Source organism: Dipodomys merriami, unplaced genomic scaffold (assembly GCF_024711535.1).
Source record: "Dipodomys merriami isolate MVZ:Mamm:240054 unplaced genomic scaffold, mDipMer1.0.p SCAF_9, whole genome shotgun sequence".
Lineage (NCBI taxonomy): Eukaryota > Metazoa > Chordata > Mammalia > Rodentia > Heteromyidae > Dipodomys > Dipodomys merriami.
Window position 1 is genome coordinate 43,785,575 of NW_027206512.1, and position 13,127 is coordinate 43,798,701.

A 13,127-nucleotide genomic window follows, 5' to 3' on the forward strand; every position below is an offset into this window, starting at 1 on the left:
GCATATGCCACCAAGCTTGAAAGTCAAGTAATTGATATCCATCAGTTACACAATCAACAAAAGTCACCAGCTTAGTTCCCACTTCTTGTTTTAACAATACTAAAATTCTGATGAATGCTTTGTTGTATCAAGCTTTTCTTTATCTTGAGATTTTTCTTAATACAACTATTGAGTAATCTCATCAAAAACAAGAAAGACATGGAAAGTTTTCACTTTTTTTTTTTTTTTTTTTGGTTGGTCATGGGGCTTAAACTCTGGGCCTGAGTGCTGTCCCTGCACTCTTCAGCTCAAGGTGAGCGCTCTACCACTCCAGCCACAGAGCCACAGTGCTACTTCTGGGTTTTTTCCCAGTGGTTTATTGGAGATAAAAGTCTCACAGACTTTCCTGCCCAGGCTGGCTTTGAACCACGATCTCGGATCTCAGCCTCCTGAGTAGCGGGGATTATAGGCGTGAGCCACCGGCGCCCAGGCAAATTTTCACTTTTTAAAGCCAAGTGCTTTGTCAAGAGTTGTAGCCTTTATTCATGATAGACAAGGCTATAGAAGAGACTACTCTGTGATCACTGAAACCCTTCTTCTTTCTCTCTTATGATTATGGCCAGACAGCATTTTCTAGACTCTCTTGCAGATCGTCTTATGTTGGAAATGAATTGTTATCCCACAGTTAACTTTAGCTGGTGTTCACTTATATTTGACTGAGATTTATGTGTTTCTCAAGTTAGCAGTACTTTGACATAAATGTTCTCCTTGTCCCTTGCATTTTCAGTGCTTTATAAACATAAAAAGTACACATGGCCTGTGGATGTAGCTCAGCGGTAAAAAGCATGTATTTAGCATGTGGGAGACCCTGGGTTCAATTCTGTCCCCTGCAGCACCCCTCACCCCCCCAAAAAAAGAAAACATCAATGATCTCATTATGAGAAAAAACTTCTAATTTTTGAAAGCCACAAATTCCTTTAAGAACAAAGTAAATAAATCAAATACTCATTTCTTGTATTTAAACTTAAATTATCAATAATGACAAAAGATGAGTTAGTCGATTATTTTTTGAGTGAACTGCCACCATTCAAACCAAACATAAGCACTTACAATATTGAATTCTGAAAGAACAACATTTTATAAAACTTTCATCAGTGATTATTACAAGCAAACTTGGATGCTGACCTAAGCCCAATTACTGGATACATCATCTCATCTCTTATCAAGAACTTTGTGTTTTGTGTTCAGATCCTGAAACAAATCAGTATAACATGAGGGTGCCCTGCCACCTGGGGCCCTACTTCCTGAGGCTCATTCACTAGATCTGAGATGAGACCTGATCCCTATTTTTCAGAAACCCTACAGGCAATCCTAACATCTGTCACAGGCTGAGGACTGTCAGCACTCACCTAATCCAAGAGATGAGTATAGTAAAAAGTCAGTCCATGATGAACCCACAGTTCAAAACACTGACATACACAATGAATACTTTACTCCATCACGTAAAGTGAATTTCCCTGAATAAAATAATTTAACAACATAAGTTAAACTGAGTATCTGTTAATTTCAAAATGAACTTATAGGTAAAACACCATATGTATAAATATATACATATTTATAAATAAATAAATATATATATAAACAAAAACCTATAACACTTCAAACTTCTTTATTTGTTGTCAAGTCTTCAAATGCCATCACATGTTAAATGAACAAGGAGATATTTCATAATGTGGGTATAGAAATCACTTTCCTTGTTCCAAATGCAAGGTCAAGGCCAAGGTCAAAAGAAGTGTAAGTAGGTCTGGGAGTATGACTCAAGTGGCAAAGCACCTGCCTAACAAGCACAAGGCCTACACTTAAATTTCCAGGATCATCTAAAAAAGTGCAAGCTTTTCATCTGAGTCTTATAGAAAAGTAAAGCCATCACTCATGAAAGACCACATTAAGAGTAAGCAACAGAACTATTCAACAGACTTAAACAGCTGCATAAAGACAATTCTTGTTTTTATTTTTTAAAGACATTTAGGACTTTGTAAAAGCAATTAAAAATGAATTTGCTTAAACAAAGAATTTACTGCTCATCCACATAACTTTAGACCATTAAACTATAGTTTAATGTACTGAAATGTAATGAAATACACAGTTTTCACAAGTAGAAGGAAACTATTCAGTCATTTAATTCAACTGCCTTATACATCATCTCATTTGCAGATAAGAAGTTTTGAGGTCCCAAATGGCCAAAGTGTCAAAGCCAGGATTAGATGATATTCAAAGCTGGTCAAATCATCTGTGAGGGTATGGGATTTTCATTTACCTTTACACTGAGGCAATGAGTGCAAGGACTGAGGTTTTAAAGGGAAGAATGGTAGTTCAACAGAAAAAAAAAAAGACATTAGATTGAAAGATTTTAGACAAAAGTCCAATGCAGTCCTGTGACCATACCTTAGCTAGGTGTAAGAACAAGCGTCTCAGGTTTCATAGTGATCATATCACTGTCCCTGACTGAACTTTCTGTTGAAGATATAAATACTTCCTCTTCCTTTTCCTATGTGCTTTAGTTTGGTCATGAGGATTTGCATTAGGATTTTTTTTTACCTTTTGACATGGTTTTACTACATACTCAGGCTAGCCTGGAAATCATATTCTACATGCTTCTGCCTATTGAGTGCTGGGATTACAAAAATGTCATATCTAATTTTATACCAGGATTAAAAAACTAATTAAAAATATCTTTAAATGATCGTACAAATTTCAATTCAACACAACAATTTATGTGTGTAATATATCTTGATCAGTGTGAGCTCTTCTACCATTCTCCCTTCCACCAAAATCTTGATTATTAAAAAATTTTTATTTAGCATTAAAAATTAAGTTTCATCTGTCTGTAGAATTACAGTTGAACAGTAGACATGAAGGTACAAAAAATGGACCAATCATAATAAAACCCAATTGTATGCAACTAATATACACTAACAAAAACAAAACAAATAATATGGACCTAGGGTTGATGGTCCAAATCTTTAAAATCTCAGAGGGATGAGAGATTTCTTTCTTTCTCATTTAGGATTTACTCCCTTGATTGTGTTGCAGAAGACAGACACCAGAAGTGCCATATTTCCTGTGTATCTATTTTTCCACCCCAAGAACTGGAGTTGGAACTCAGGGCCTGGGCAGCTGGGTTTAGCTTTTTTTATTCAAGGCTGGTGCTCTACCAGCTAAGTCATAGCTCCACTTCCGGCTTTTCGTAGTTTACTGAAGATAAGAGTCTCATAGACTTTCCTGCCGGGGCTGATTTTGAACCAAGATCCTTAGATCTCAGTCCCTAGAGTAGTTAGGACTACAGGGTGAGCCCTCAGCACTTGGCTGTCTTACACATTATAAAGCAGTTTCCATAGCATTCTACTTCATGGCTCAATATTCCTTCATGGAGTAATTTTTCAAATGAAGTTTCTATTTTTGTGGCACTTTTCCTCCAAACTCCTAATTCTGGTCTAGTCATTAGAAAAAGACAAATCCAATGAGTAACAAAATACCAAAGTTATGAAAAGCAAGATAAATCCAAGAAACCATCACAACCATGAGGCACCTAAAAAGACATTGTAACTTCATATAATATGACATATTGGGTCAGGTCCTGGAGCAGGAAATGGGCATTAGGTAAAACAACAACAACAACAAACCCATAAAACTTAGGAAATCTAAATATTGTGGACTTCAGTTAAAAATAACATCAGGCCAGGACCCAATAACTCATGCCTGTAATCCCAGCTATTCAGGAGTCTGAGATCTGAAGTTTGTGGTTCAAGTCAGCCTTGGCAGGAAAGTCCATGAGACTCTTATCTCCAACTAACCACCAGAAAACTGGAAGTGGAGCTATGGCTCAAAGTGGTAGAGTGCCAGCCTTAAGCAAAAGAGCTCAGGGACAATGCCCACACCCTGAATTCAAGCCTCACAATTGACTGGCACACCCCCCACAAAAAAGATAACAACAATATTGATTCACTAAAGTAATGATGTACTATATTAAGATGAGATATAAATAACAGAAAAAATTCAGCATGGGATATTAAAATATATATTATATATTCCACACTGTACATCACTAATATACACATATGTAGGTATATATAAGTGTATAGTACTATTTTTATTTTTTATAAATTTTAAGCTAAAGTTCTTTTTTTAAATGCAGCTCTTTTACTTACTAACCTTGAGCAAGTTACTTAGTCTTTCTGTGTCTCATTTGTTTCATCTGCAAATAACAGTAACTATTTAATCTGCTGTGAAGGCTAAAAGAATCCATTTATTAGTATGTTTAGAACTTCCTGTATGCCTCGTATTAGATAGATAGATAGTGATTATTTTGGAACTTTTAAAAAGTGAAACCTTATACAAATTGAGTAAAAAGTCTAAAATCTAAAATATTAAACTAATTTATAAACAAGATTTGAAATAAGGAAATTCTCAGTTTAAAAGATTTTGCCACAAGTTACATTAACTTCTGAGTGAGTAAATTAGTTAAAGTATAAATTTTGTTTTATACTGTGTTCAACATCATGGTCACCATATAAACCTTGTTAAGAATTTGTCTGGAATTGAGGTTTTAGCAATCTATAGTTCATATGATTTTGTTTAGTCTAAACTTCCCAATGATATAAAAAATGAGATTTTCTTAAAAATCAAGAGTTTATATTTTAATATCAATGACTTAATTATTTTTGTGGAGAGATAGTGAATATGCTATAGACTCAAGATCAAAGTAAAAGGGCAGGACATTTTAAAACCATTTAGATAGTAAAATGACCAGGAGTCTAATGTTCAGGCACATACGTCTCTTAGCTAGAAATATATCTGGTAAATCATATTACTTACTAACTCCAGCTTTAAATGTCCAGATCCACTGAGGGTGTTGTGATTCTAAGTATGAAAAAAATCACTCAGCATTCTTCTACTTTTTCTTTTCTTTTTTTTTTGGGGGGGGGTCCGGTCGTGGGCCTGAACTCTGGGCCTGGGTGCTGTCCCTCAGCTCTTCAGCTCAAGGCTAGCACGCTACCACTTGAGTCATAGCACCACTTCCAGCTTTTTTTTTTTTCTGCTTATGTGGTGCTGAGGAATCGAACCCAAGGCCTCATGCATGCAAGGCAAGCACTCTACCACTGAGCCACCTTCCCAGCCCCTTCTACTTTTTCTAATACCTGAACAATTCAGTTTACATTCTGAGATCTATGTAAATATTATGACTATTTACAGAAGTCACTATGGGCTGGGACCATGGCTCAAATGATAGAGCACTTGCCTCATATGTATATATTTCCTAATTATGTTTTAGTATCTTAAGCTATCAATCTATAATGTATTCAAAATATTTCCTATATTTTATTTGCAAATATTATATGATAAATAAAATTGTTCCCAAGTTAAATACAAGTATTTGATTAATGTTATTGAAATCTCTTTTGACATTAACCATGATAGATAGGCTTTGATTTGTTTATTATAGGACAACCACTTAGAGAAGTCAGGTTGTTCACTTAATAAAAAAACTGAGGCAAATAAATATATCTTTGGGACCAAGGTCAAAGATTAACTTTATTTTTGAAATAATACCGTGGAAAAGTTTGGTCTCTGAAATGCAAACTATCTACTACCATCATACTTGGATCAGTCTTCTTGATTAATAGTTTTAAAATAACTGTTTGCTCTAGGTTTTTAAAGCACCATTTTCATTTTGATCTATCAATGTCGATCTAAAATTCTTGAAAAATTCATACAGCAATCTCTCAATACATCATATTTTTTTTCTTTCATAACAAATGCCCCATCAAGATGATATTTCACCATGCTATACCAAAGAATAGATTATTTAAATTCAGGTGTTATCAGCTATGCAAATTACCATTGTTGTGAGGAAGTAAATTATGGTGACCACTATTCTTCCTGAAATTAAAAATAATTTTTCTAGGAACTAGATTCATATTACGAATTTTATGACCTATGTTGTAAAGGATGAATATTTCCATTTTGAAAAAACTTTGTAATTCAATTTTCAAATGGAACAATGATTATCCTTTAGTTCCTCACAAAAATGATGTACCTTTTACTGTGCAAGTTGTTCTCTTTATGGCAACAAGTATCCACAGAAAATACAAAACAATGAAATACCCTACCTGAGTGATCTCTGAAACAAAATTAGTAGTTTTCTAGTCCCTTACAACAATGCCAAGTCATGAACTAATTTAAAAAAATTAAATGCACTATTTACCTATGTAAAGATATTCCCTTCTCTCCATTATACAACTGATTACAGATGACTGGTCTATTTTTTCTATCATTCCAACACCACAATTCAGAATTCCATGTTCTGAAGGTTAGAAGAGTGAAAGATAGTAGTAAATATCCTCAATCGGGATATCTATACATACATGAATTAATTTTATTTCAATCCCTTTTGATGCTTATATCAACAATAACAAAGCAAAACCTGCAAAGAAATTTTAAGTCAAATGATACACTACTTGTCTTTTAGCTAGTTAGAAATATTTTCCAATGAAAATGAATTAAAAAGATGACTTATGCTCTAACTTGTTAGACTATGTTATAGTTGTTCAAAATGATTAATAAGAAAATTCACTCCTAAAAAAACAAACCAGATTTCAAGGGTGGTGAAGAAAATTATTTGTATGAAATTATTAATTTTTTCTTTACTTTTGTTCTTCTGATTTATTCCCTGTCTTCCTGCCCCTTTTGCACCAGTGGATGACAGCTAGTCCCTCTACATTCCTTTAAACTCTCCTAAAAAGAATGTCCTTTCTTTCTCTGAATAGCAGAAATCTAAATCTAAATAGCAGTAAAAGTGAAGGTAACAGGAATTAGTAGCTGTCATCTTGGAAAAGATATGTTACTTGGTATTTCTCTGTATTAGTCAGGAGAGCAGCAACAGAAACAGGACAAAGAAATAACCACAGAAAAATAGTATTGACAACTAAAATGGTGTCAAAAATGGACAACTACCATGTGGATCTCTTTGTAAAATCTTCATTTCCATTCAATTTAAAATGAGCATAATTGATCATAAGCTAAATTTGTCACAAAATTTTATACTATAGAAATGTCTTCTGTAGTTTTGCTATGTATTTAGAGGATAAATAAATAAAGCAAACCACTAGGTGATGATGCTTAAAATTGTTACTATATATTATTTTGAAAGCAAGTCAGATCTACATATGAAAGACAAACTATTTCAAAATGAATGCTATTTGCTATCTTTATAATTTGATAGAATTAATGTGGGAGCATTTAAAAAAAACACTAGCAAAAGTACTGCATGCTTATACCAAGATACTATTTAGGCAAGATGCTTATAGATGTACATATAAACATATATTTTAAACAATAAATACGACATTATTTTAGGACATTATAGAGAGTACACCCCCACACCACATTTCTAACAGTAAGAAAATAATCAACCTGCATGAACTGGAATCAGATTCATTTTCTTCTTCGCTAGTGCCATCATCCACTTCTGGTCTATCCAGCCAATGTGCACCGCCACAATCTTCTGCTGTAAACTCAAATGCAGGGACTTCAGAGGTGGATGCCATTGGCCAAGAAGGTGAATTCTGAAAATCCAGTTGGCTGGACCTTCGGTAACCAATTGAAGCCAAAGGCAATTGTAGGCTACATGGATCTAAAAACTTTCTCCCACCGTTTGCTCCAGTCTGTCCTCGATTCCAAAATTCTCCCTGCTGGCTGTCAACTGCAGAATTAGGAGATGATGCTTGATGGCCAAACCACCTCCATCTGATTTTCAAAATCTGTTTCACATCAAACTCTTTACGAGAACCAGACATCCTCAGTGAAACCAAGTGATCGTCTAGGCAACGGGCAAAAAGCACTGCACACAGAGATATGTGCATCCAACCAAGACAAGAGAAGTATATGCCCTGCTGTACACAACAAACAGATTGAAAGGAAAATAAATCACATTCACATATATCTACATTTACTTGCATGCCAATATATCTATCAGATTATAAAGAACAAAGGATAATGAATAAAGATGAAACACGGTGGAACATTCCGTTCAATCACAGCAAACTCTGATCCACCTATCCTGAAGCAGCTAGACCACTTCCCGGCTCGCCTTTCCCAATCTGACCATTAGCTCTCACCAAACACTCACAGCATTCATTAAAGTCCTTTCAAATGCAGAATACCACCCCCTTTTCTTAGACCACAAATGACCAAGACAGAAAGCACTATCCCAGTGCAGTGTCTCAGTCTCTCCTGCTTAGTGTATTAACTCTTTTATTGCTGAAACAAGAAATGGATTCCAGAGCATTTTCCTTTGTACTTAAAAAACACTTTACAACGGAGGCGTTCCTATTTTTAAATCAAGTTGCTAGATGAAATATCACAAAAAGAGTTCTGTAAAAAGCGTTTTTTAATTAGGTAAGTTATGACAAATGTCAACCTTTGCTCTTTGGATGAGGGTAAGAGTGGGAAGAAGTACAAAGGTGGGGCTCCAGATTGTTACCTTCCGCCTTTATCTGAAAAGGAGTGCGTTCAATTAATGAGGTAAGATTGTGGGTAAGACTTCATTTGAACAAAGAAGAATTGGAAGCAAAAGTTTGAAAACTACCAAGGATTAAAATGTGACAGTTCTTACTCTTTTTCCAATAAATGACCTGACGCCAACATTGCTCTATATTTCAGACAGAGTCCCTTCCATTTAGTAGAATAGTTAAAATTTCTAAGATACTACTTAGGAAAAGGAAAATGTGGTACTTAAAGAGGCTATTTCTTAGGTATACTGGTGTCTTAACTGGGGGTACCCCCTGTTGTTGGCAAAACAAAGCAAGGGTGTGAAGACAGACACAGTGAAGGCAAGTTAATAGACAAAACAAGTAAAAATCAAATTCTAAATGCTGAGTAGTTACTGTGAGTAATCCATGCATTATTAGGTACTGTAGGGACACAAAAAGGCAAGTTAAAATACAAAACATTATAATGCCAAAATACTAAAATTTTGTAGCCTATAAATACATAATTTCAGTTTCAGGGTGCATGTATCAAATAATTTCACACAAAAGGCTGTACTTTACTTAACTAAAAAAACATAACAAACTAAAAGCTGCTTTGGAAGCATAGAAAAGTACTGTGAAGCAAATACCTTAACCTCACATAGCTCCTTATAATAATAACAAGAAAAACCTATCTACAAAAACAAGAAAGAGAAGCAAGAAAAGCCACATAAAATTCCATGTTAAGGAAGCAAAAGATATGAGGAAGGTGTAGAGTGGTGTGGGCCAAGCCAGTTTCACTAGACTCCAGGCTTCTAAGAATAAGAAGTTATTCAGGCAGAACGATGATAGATTGATATAAAATAAGACAGGTATGAGGAAGGAAGTGAACATACAGAGGAGGGAGGAGGAGAAGTATCAGTTTGATCATCCAGCCAGCCATACCTAATTAATTTTAAAAGGTGAGATAAAGTTAGATGAATCTGATTAGATAAAATGCTTTGAGCAAAAAGCAAATGTGCTATTAAGTGGACTGTTGAACAGGGCAATGTTTTAGAAAATTAATTTGGGGGCATACGCAGGAGGCACTGGACAAGGAAACTGGAGAATGAAATTGCTTCTTTCCCTGACAGACTCTCTGGATATCCATACTGTTCTAATTCCATGTACTTTCCCATGTAGAAGATATACAGCTTCATCAGTTAAGATAGTCTACATTATGTTGCTTCCTCTTTAACAATGCTGTGTGTCTTCTGATTTCTCTGGTTTTAAAATCCTACTCCTTCAAAGTAGAACTCCACCCTCTGAACATTTCTTTTTTTTTACTTTTCTTTCTTTTTTCTTTTTTTGCATGTCCTGGGGTTTGAACTCAGGACCTGGACACTGTCCCTGAGCTTCTTTTGCTCAAGGTTAGCCCTCTACCACTTGAGCCACTTCTGGCCTTTTTTGTTTATGTGGTACTGAGGAATTGAACCCAGGGTTTCATGCATGCTAGGCACTAAGCCACATTCCCAGCCTCATCTATAATATTTCTTCAATTACTCTAGCTTTGTGGTTCTCAACAAAAATAGCAACCCCCTCTCCCTGACAAAGGCATCTAAAAATTGGGGGAAAAGCAGATTTCAGAGTGTGCTAACAGCATTCAGGGGGCAAGGGCCAGAAATAATAGACATCTCGCCATGCATGGTACAAATAAGAAAATGAAAGCCAACCCCACTATAGCTCATAATGATCTTGCCTTCACTCCCTTCATTTAAGTATTTACCAAGGGTTCATATGTTCACTAACAGATCTTGTTTTCATGAAATTTTAAGCTTATACTTTTAACAAGGGGAAAAATTAAATATTTCAAAGGAATGAATTTTTACAAATATAATTCATATAGATAACATTTTATATTGGATTCAGTAGATCATTGTTGTGAAAGCCAGACCAGAGGTCCTCATTATAGTAAACTCGAGCTCTTTTTTTTTATTTTTTTATTTTTTGTAAATTCTAGCTTTGAGAGCTCCAATAGCTAGAAGTCATTTGAATGATTTTGTTGTTTGGGTGCCTGTTTGAATCTTGAACTCAAGGCCATCGAGATATGAGACATTTCTTATCATTTTTTTCTCTATAAGAAGAAATTTAAAGACCAACAGAGATATGAGTATTACAGATATGAAGGTTAAATTATGTCATTCCTCCCAAAAAGGGCCAAATGCTCTTTCAACCAAAACTTTGAACTATACATTTAATAAATAAATACCTTATTGACATAGTAGCTGTTCTATGTGATTACAGGTGGGAGGATCCATGATCTTAAAGGGACACCAGAATTGTGGGTTGGAAAAGGCCAACTAGTAGTATTTAATTCTTAATTAGCAGGAAGATGCATTTATTTATTTGCATATATGTATATATACACACATATTCTTTTTATCCACATATTATATACATACATATAAGTTTTTGATTTGTGTATGTATATGTATATTATACTATATGTACACATATTTATTGTACCTGTATACATATATACAAAGAAACCCTTTTACATTAGTGGATTAGTTCCATGTTATTTTCACTTATTTGGCCTCCCTTACTCATTCTCCCCAGTAATCAACATAGCAAGATGAGTACACAGACTCTCACATCTCTCTCCGTGTTAAAATCATATATAACTATATATATACATTTATAAGAGTTTTGGTTATGGCTAAGAAGGATTCTATTGCTAACATTATTTTGTCATTAATTGTTCTTACCTAAACTCATATATACACAAAAACATATTTTTAAGACTTTTTTTTAACAGTTTCATAACATTGCTAAATTGTAAAATAATTCATTAAACTATCTCCTTGCTAATGAAAATGTGGGATAATATCAAATTTTTGTCTTTTTGCTGTTAAGATTATGTGCAGTAAACATCTCTGAGTCTTTCATTTCCATGGAATTTATTTCTAAGAGAACTGTTGAGTTGAAGGTACAGCATGTAACTTACATTTGAGTATTTGACTTTCCTTGAATTTATAATTGAATCATAAAATGAGTGTACACTTATTATCTATTTCCATAAGCCTGACACTTAGCAATGAATATTGTAATTCTTTTAACTCCAGATTGGTACTGGATGTGATGCCTAACTTCAAAGGTTTATTAGGCTATTTCTGAGCTACAAACTTACATTGTTTGTCTATTTTTCTCTTAGGTCATTTATCTTTGCTTCATCACCAAGCAGAAGCCTTTTGTGCATTATAGACAGCTGTTTTGTTCTTGTTTGGGAAATATTTTTGTTTGAATCTATTTTTCAGATAGATAGCAACATTTTAATATAAAAGTTTAATGCACAATAGTGTGACAAGTACATGAATTTTCATTATATGAACCCATCATATATCATGAACAATTATTGTGACTATAGTAACACTTAACAAGTCTTCCTCATACCCCTTCCCAAAGATAACCACTATCCATATGACATATTATTTTCAGTTGCATTTTACCTTCATTCCAGTGTATTCTTTTATTTCCTATTATTTTGAAATCTGCAGTAGCAGACTTCTTGTCTAACACATATAAGGATCTGAGTTTAGTAACAGCACCATAAAAACAAACAAACAAACCTGTATTATGTAGCAGCTAATGGTTAGGTTTTATGGCTAATTGGTATTCTACTGCAAAAATATACAACCATCATAGTCCATTCTGTTTCTGATGTTTCAGTTGTTTATAGTTATGTGTATCCACATGTACCTATCTTCAGAAGTAAGCCTGCCACATCATAAAGTATACATGTGTTCAACTGTTAATGTTACCAATATACTCCTAAGAACTGCAGTTACTCTACATCCAGCCAACACTGGTACTGCCATTCTGTTGGGTATAAAGAGGTGGGCATACCATGAAAATACAATGAAGCATCATTGTATTTTCTTGATTATGAATGCTATTGAGTAATTTTTCATGCTTATTATTCATTACTTGGATGTCCTATATGCAATGGACATTCAGGTCTCATGCTCTTATTTTCAATTGCCTATCTTTATATTCTTGATTGTAAGAGCTCTAAAATTTCTGATATTATCTTTATCGAAAAATATGTAGTTAGCTAAAATTAATGCTTCTATGGCATGAAATTAAGCATTTATTTAATTTTCCTTCTGTCCCAACAACTTTATGTATGTGTGTGAGTACTAGGGGCTTGAACTCAGGGTCTACGCACTGTCCCTTAGCTTTTTCACTTAAAGCTAGCAATCTACCACTTGAGCTAGAGCTCTACTTCCAGAACTTTTTAAAGATTGGAGACAAGAATCTCCTGGCCATTCCTTCCTGAGATGGCTTTGAACTAGTATCCTCAGATCTTAGCCTCCTGAATAGTTTATTAAAGGTATGAGAGCCACTGGCACCTGGCTTGTCCTATCAACTGCTGCCATAAAATATAAAAACTGGGGCTGGGATGTAGCTCAGTGGCAAAGCGCTTGCCTAGCAAGTGCAACGTCCTGGGTTCAATCCCCAGTACCAAAAAAGAAAAGACAAAAAAATACAGTTAAAAAAAATAAAAAAATATATAAAAACTGGTTCAGCCAAATGTTATCTAAAACAATTATACAGTTAAGTTACCTACATGAACTAACT

At 34.4% G+C, this 13,127-nt stretch overlaps 1 protein-coding gene across 4 annotated transcripts in view; it reads right to left on the bottom strand.

Annotated features, from left to right (window-relative positions):
- Window positions 1-13,127, bottom strand: part of Klhl5 (kelch like family member 5) — a 65,559-nt gene that overhangs the window by 39,029 nt on the left and 13,403 nt on the right. Inside the window, exons 1-2 of one of the 4 annotated variants that reach the window (XM_070012640.1) lie at window positions 7,453-7,931; window positions 6,245-6,343 (exon numbers count right to left, since the gene is read on the bottom strand). The exons of 2 other annotated variants lie outside the window; for them this stretch is intronic. In XM_070012640.1, coding sequence (XP_069868741.1) covers window positions 6,245-6,343; window positions 7,453-7,901 — 548 coding nt within the window. In that variant the 5' untranslated portion in view covers window positions 7,902-7,931. Of the gene's footprint in view, window positions 1-6,244; window positions 6,344-7,452; window positions 7,932-13,127 lie in introns of those variants that run through there. One more of the 4 variants, XM_070012642.1, reaches the window with a different exon arrangement.